Below are 7,490 nucleotides of genomic sequence, written 5' to 3' on the forward strand. Positions count from 1 at the left end.
AATATAAAAAAAAACTAGGAGAATACATTTTATAGGTATTTTCATATTATTTTATTGGCATATATTTTAAAAGCAGGAAGCAGATGTTTCCAGTCTTCCTTTAAGGCTTAAATTGTTGAATGTACAATCTTAGAATCAGAGAGCTGAAGTAATTTTCACAAACTCACAGGGGCATAAGGGCACTTAGGGTACTGAATATCAAAAGTCATTCATTCTATGAACTCTATCTGACTACAAAATACAAGACCACTCTAGTATATTATACTTTCTTCCAGTGAAACATTCAACATCTATTTAGTTGCCACTTTAGATTCATTCCCTTTCTCATTCTTTTGATCAACTTATTTTTGGACAAAGTTTCCCCACAACCTTTTCTCGGATTTGATGGGTCTTCACACAGTACACGATGGGATTCAACAGGGGTGGAGCCAGCAGAAAAATATCAGCCATGAGGACATGGATCATAGGAGACACATCCCTGGCAAACCAGTGGAGCGTGGCAGTACTCAGCATGGGCACATAGAAGATAAGCACAGCACAGGTGTGAGAGATGCACATGTTGAGGGCCTTGAACTGCTCTCTGGGGGTAGCAATTCCCAGTACAGCCCTTAAAATCATAATGTAGGAGAAGATAGTAAACACCAAGTCCGGCATAGTAGAAAGTGCTGCACAGAGTCCACAGACAACATTGACTCTGTTGTCAGAACACGCCAGCTTCACGACATCCTGGTGGAGACAATAGGAGTGGGAGAGCAGGTTTCGACGACAGTATCCCAGCCTTTGCAAGAGAAAGGGCAGTGGAAGAATCAAAAGAACATTCTTGGAAGTCAGAAAAAAACCATTTTGATGATTCTGGGACTAGTTAAGCTAGTGCTGTATCTCAAAGGATTGTGGATTGCCACATACCGGTCAAATGCCATTACAGACAGTACAAAGGCTTCACCGACTATAAACAGATGGATAAAAAATTCCTGGGCAAAGCATGGAGCTGCATGAATTTCATGGACATCAAATAGGAATAGTCCTAAAGTGGTGGGTAAGGAAGAGAGAGACAGCCCTAGGTCAGAAATAGAGAGCATAGAAAACAAATAATATGTAGGTTCATGGAGGCTTTGCTCTGTCTTGATAAAAAGAGAATGGTAAAATTACCCATCAAAGAAAGAAGGTACATGGATAAGAAAGGAATGGATATTCAGATGTGACTTTTCTCCAGTCCAGGGATCCCAATAAGGAGGAATCTAAGGACTTCCATTTTTGTGTCATTAAGAGGAGACATGACACATAGGAAGATGCTTTACTAGGTGCTTACCTCAGTGCAGTTGGAAATTTCTTAAATGAAGTTATGGTAGAAGATATTGCTTTCTGTTACATTATAGATACTAAGAGTAGATAATTCTTAATGTCAAACATTTATGTTTCTACTGTCAGTTCAGACTGAAAAAAAAAAAAAGAAAAGAAAAAGAAAGCCAAACATAAAAGCACGTGGGAAGAATATGAATTGCTTCCTCACCCAGGAGTTTGTTGGAACTTGTTAAATTATCAAACATCTTAGGCTTTGCACACTTAACAATTCCAGACAATCCTTTGACTACATGCAAATACTCATGTCTCAATCTCATAAAACCAGTTATCTTATTTCAATTTTATGAAAACATCTTATTTCAATTTTATAAAAACTTCTTGAGCAAGGAAAGCAAAATTTTGAAGGAAACAGCACAGTTTACTCTGGATTAGGAGGGAAATTCACAAATTATCCCAAACCTATAATCATACCAACCTACATGTATAGGATGAACATTTCAAGTAATGGCAGAACTGGAAGTTCATAATTACATGATCTTAGGGTTAAAAAAAAAAAGAAAAAAAATCCTTTAGAAAATATGTAGTCTGACCCTCCTTCCTATACAGAAGGTAGTCTAAATCACACTGAATGCGTAGTGATCCTCCAATACATCCTAACTTCTCCCCAGTATTAGCATATTAACTAATACCTAAAGCCTTCTACTTCATGGTTGAATACTCAGATTAGTTTTCTTCCTTGAATTGAGTTGATATATGTTTCTTAAATTTGTTTATCTTATTTTCTCTTCAGGTACATAATCTAGTCCCATTTACACAAAATAGCTTCCTTATTATTTTCCTGATTTATTATTTGATGTCTGTCTTCTCCCTTAACTAGAATATAAGGGGAGAGAATCATGTTTACACTGTTCACTGTTGCATTTCTAACACCTTGCATAGTAAATGAAAATTATTTGTAGCTCCAAAATTATTTATTTAATGGAATATCATTAACAAAGTTGAAGATGGTAATAATTTCCCCCATTCTTCAGGCTACATTTCACTTATTTAATCAAATAAAATGTGTCTGATTTTTACCTCTTGGTTTGTTTTATTTTAGAGTCCTCATTTAGTGCTTCTCAGACAGCAAAATGTATTAGCTCTTCTTAACATCTCAGAATACAGTTCGTTGGCTGTTTTCCTAAAAGAGTGGCTATCTTTTCCAAAGTTGTTATCTGCATAGATTGTATTTTCCATTATTGTAATCATTTAGGAATTATTAACTCTCTACTTAAACAGGCAATTTCCCTCATTTTTAATTACCTGTCAATGTTGGATTCAGACTTTTCTAAGGATGTTGACAGTATGGGAAAACCTTGGCTCCTAGGAAAGTACAATTTCTTAGGGCTTATGGGGTCTATTGGCTGCTTTGTTGAGAGACTTCTTCCTTCTTCACAACCTCTCAATGTGCCCAAAGTTCTATCCCAGGACCTTGTTTCCTTGGATATCTATAGCTTACTGAGAATAAATATTTGGAACTTAAGAGAAAGGCCAAGCCACAGATCATGACATTTATACATCACTTATGCATTTACACATCCTCTGAAACTTCTTATCTAAGCCACATAACTTGCTTTCTTTACTGTACTAGCTAAAATAATCTTATGTCAATAAACTGCGGCTATTTGTGTTCTGGCATTTGTCTCACCATTGTCTTAAAGATTGCATTATTCTTTAGAGGTAGTCACTATTGAGATTTAATTCAAATATAGAGAACAAACACCCCAAAATGCAATTATTGTATTATATATTATATTTTAACTTGTAGATAGTAATATACTATTTTGATTAATGATCTATATAGGTTTTCTCACTTAGATTATTATTTTATCCATTTTATATATAACAAAACCACAAAATCTTAGAGAGGTACAGTGACTTAAGGTAGAATCAAATGATAATATAGATATACATCCTTCTCACACATATCATACAGACTGGGCATGCCTGGATGGACATTCCTAATACTTTCCCAGACACATAATCCCACCAAAGTGTACACTCTGTCTCTCCTTGAAAATTCCGCAATATGCTTAATCTCCACGACATGTGATTTCCTCTTGTTAATTTAACATTTAGTCCATCCTTTCAGAATCCAAACAGAAGATGTAACGCAAATTATTTCAGATATTTTGAAAAAGTAGAATTTTGTCTTAGCATTTTAAAATCAGTGTGATACTTTGCTACAAAGTCAGTGATAAGAAAGTGATCAGAAGCAGGAAAGAATCTTTTAAGCTCCTCTTTTATGCTAGTAGGCACTGTTTTATGAAGCTCTAAGAGCCCCTTGGGATGCCTAGGAGCAGGGGCTGTTTGAAAGAGTAACACAATACTTTATGGAAAATCTTCTAAAGGTTGACTCAAGGGACACAAATCTAGGGCCAAACTCAATGCAGGCTTTGGCAAAGAAAACTGCATGTGATCAGAAGTTGGGGGTCATATTCAAACCCAGCCCCTGTTCATTAGCTCTTGACCTTGCTCATTTTCCCCTCGCTATAATTAGCCAGGGGATGCTAATCAGCTAGTTGTTTTAGAGTTCCAAGTTCTAAAAGAGATCAGATTATTAATAGTGCACACTCATTTCCCTCCAATTAGAAATTATACTCCCCTGTCTATACGCTTATTGACCATTTACATCTCCTCTTTTGAAGTATCTGTTCAAGGCTTTTGTTCTTTTTCTGTTGGATTATATACCTTTTCCACATTTATTTAAATAAAGAATGATTTTTTATATATGCAGGATATGCCATTTGCTAGCTAAGCATAGCATATTTATTATTTAGTCTCTCACTCTATCACTTGCCTCTTTAGTCCCTTAGTCAATCCTGTTTATTCAGTCAATAAAATCAGTCATGATATTTTATGTAGATTTACACTACCTTTACTTTGTAGGCAGAAGATTCTCTTTGTAACAAGAATGAACAAACCATGGGTAAGCAACCACATATAGCCAGCCGGTCTTTTCAGTGTAAATCATATCCAATTTACCTACTATAATGCGCTTATAATCTAATTAGACATGGAAATTAGAAAGAGACAAATTCATTATGGATTTTCACTTTTCACCTGAAATCCTTGTAAGTATTCTTACCCTCTGTAAATACACAAACACATACAAGTTCTTATACACTTGGTGATAATGAATTGCTTTAGTACCATGTTTCTTAAACTTTAATGTGCAAAGAAATTATCCGAAGAGTTTGTTAAAACAAATATTTTGATTCAGTAGGTTTTGAATGGGATGTAAGTTACTATATTTGTAATAAGTTCCAAGGTGATGCTTATGCTGGTCATCCAAGACCACCATGCTTGAGGCATGCTGCTTGACTACCATGCTACATTTTCTGTTAGATGGAAGCAAATCTGTCAATAATGTTTAATCTGCTTGGGAGGTTATTCATCTTTTATAAAAAGGAAAAAAAAATAGAAACAAACAAGCAAATTGCTTGCTGCAAGTTCGTTTTTTTAAGAGTAAAACCCGCTGGATGTGGTGGCTCACGCCTGTAATCCCTGCACTTTGGGAAGCCGAGGCAGGCACATCACGAGGTCAGGAGATCGAGACCATCCTGGCTAACATGGTGAAATCCCGTCTCTACTAAAAACACAAAAAATTAGCTGGGTGTGGTGGCGGGCGCCTGTAGTCCCAGCTACTCAGGAGGCTGAGGCAGGAGAATCACTTGAACCCGGGAGGCGGAGGTTGCAGTGAGCCGAGATCGTGCCACTGCACTCCAGCCTAGATGACAGAATGAGACTCCATCTCAAAATAAAAGAAAAAGTAAAACCCTACTCAGACTGCTGCCAAGAAGAAGAACATGCCTGATAAAAATTACCTTTCCTAAATTAAGTTGACTAAGGACTGCTTCTGTTGTGTCAAAATGACAATGTAGTGAGTCTTACATTAAAAAAAAAAAGGTTTTAATTTTCTTTTTCAATTATACTACATTTGTTTGTTTGTTTATTATTTATTTATTTATATCCTGGATTCTCTTCAGGAGTTCTTGGATGTCTCTTTATCTTCTATTCTTGTTATTTCATCTCCTACCTTAATGGGCCAGTTAGACCTGAATCAAAATTATAGGAGAGTGGTAACGCAGGGTATCTTTCTTTGTCTTGAATTTTGAGAGAATGTTTTAATATTTTATCATTGACCTTTAGGCTTACTACTTTTTATTGAGAAAGGGGTTTAAGTTTTACTTTCTAAAATTAGAGTAGCTATCTTCTATTAGTTGGTTTCTAAAATCTTTTAAAATAATGATTGGCTATTATATTTTATTGAACTATTTTTGCTTTTGTTGCGATAAAATATTTTCATCTTGCTCTTGTTGTATTTAAATGTGTTTTTAAGTTCTGATTATTTTAAGAATGTTAATGATCTCACAAATAACAAAAGAGAAATTTTCTGGCTTATTTACGTGAAAAACATTCAGATATGGGCAAACCCATAGGTACAAACACACGGAGACCCACACAACTATATTATACCTTTTTAATGTGACATGTATGGGGACTCAAATTCTCAAGCAAGAATACTGCATTCAATTAATGGATTGGGTTGATTGTACACAATTAATTCAACATAGTAAATAATATTTTTTTTATGGAATTGAAACTTGGTTGGCTCTGGAAAAACTAAGATGTTTAGGTTGTACAGACAAGTAGTTGTCTACTTTAAAATTACAGTATTTTCTCGTGTAACTCGTGTATCATACAGGCATATTTTCTCCATCTAATTCACATATTCTCTACATGGACTAAGTGATGCTGTCCTTCGTCCCTTATAATTTTTTAGTGTTCCATCCCTTACAATGTTTTCCCGTAAACTTCTCACAAATGACCAATGTCCAATAGAAACAAAACAGAACACAACAAAACAATAACAACAAGACTTACTAGAATTTTTTTAAAAAGTATTTGAACTTGCCTTTTGGTAAGTTTTACATTGTTTGCATTAGTTTTTGCACATTTTCATTTTTTATTAATCAATCTTTTAACATCTCTCAAAGACTTCATTGTCTTTCAATTTTCTCAAAGTTTTTCACTGTTTCTTTTCTCAGGAACTTCTCTGGTATCAGATTGCCCCTAGGTGCTGTGTAGTTGAGCTCAAGGTAATTTGTGTAACCATGGGGCTTAATCATTTATTATTTGATAGTTACATTTCAACTAGGGCTTTTTGTATCCTTGGCACCACTGACATTTTGTGCTGGATCATTCTTTTGGGTAAGGGCTATCCTGTGCATTAAAGAATGTTTAGTAGCACCTCCGGCCTCTAACCAGTGACACACCCATGCCCCCAGGTTGCAACAACTAAAGGTGTCCCCAGACATTGCCAAATGTCTCTTGGAGGTAACATTGCTGCCAGTGGAGAGCCACTGTTTAAAGAGCCCCAGAGTTGAGCTTTTAATCCTCCAAAAACTACATTAGTCATTTCAGGAATATGTGAAAATCATTATGCTGACCATAAATCTTCGCTGACCATAAATCTTCACCTCCCCCATTGAGATTTATGTATCTTTATTTTATTTTTCATTTCATTTTATTAAGACTGTCAAAAACCCTTAAAGTACAGATTATGTTTGAGACTCTTCTATGTGACATCTATGTACAATATCCTGAAAGAATAACATGCCTATTAAAGCCACCTAATTGCTCCTCATCTTGTTAGTGGAAAAGAAGTCTTCATATTGGGCTGCCTAACATCACACTAGGAGAATATGAGCTTCTATTTCTTTCAATTAATAAAATATGTCAACTACTGCTTTGTTGTACTACAACCCCAAACCCATATATGTATTTGTAAGGTTTTGGAAAAGGCAGATAGATATAGTTTTGCACCTCAAACATAGAAACAGTTCTTGCCCTGATCTGATGATAGGATTTTCTATACTAAGATAGGTTTGTGAAAACATATGTAGTCCTGAATTTAAAAACTAAAATGTACTCAAGATAATACTATCCTGGAGTATCAGAGATTAGGTTTGAACCCCAGCTTTTGAATTCCTGTCTGTGTGAATTTCATTAAATCAAAATCTCAGAGCCACAATCTCTTCAGCTAAAATAAACAGGAAAAAAACTTTTATAAAAAGCTGGGTCATTGTTGAAAACAAATTTTAAAATGTCTAAAATATCTGGAAGCATATCTTGCATAAATTAGA

General features: G+C 35.1%; 1 protein-coding gene across 1 annotated transcript; it reads right to left on the reverse strand.

Moving 5' to 3' along the window:
• Positions 1-336: 336 nt before the first annotated feature.
• Positions 337-6,833, reverse strand: LOC108533788 (olfactory receptor 51A4-like). The gene is given in 3 exon segments (XM_017878705.1): positions 337-845; positions 848-1,121; positions 6,795-6,833. Coding segments are annotated over 3 exon segments (822 nt in total).
• Positions 6,834-7,490: the final 657 nt, after the last annotated feature.

The sequence above is a fragment of the Rhinopithecus bieti genome, unplaced genomic scaffold, assembly GCF_001698545.2.
Source record: "Rhinopithecus bieti isolate Rb0 unplaced genomic scaffold, ASM169854v2 scaffold_11971, whole genome shotgun sequence".
Lineage (NCBI taxonomy): Eukaryota > Metazoa > Chordata > Mammalia > Primates > Cercopithecidae > Rhinopithecus > Rhinopithecus bieti.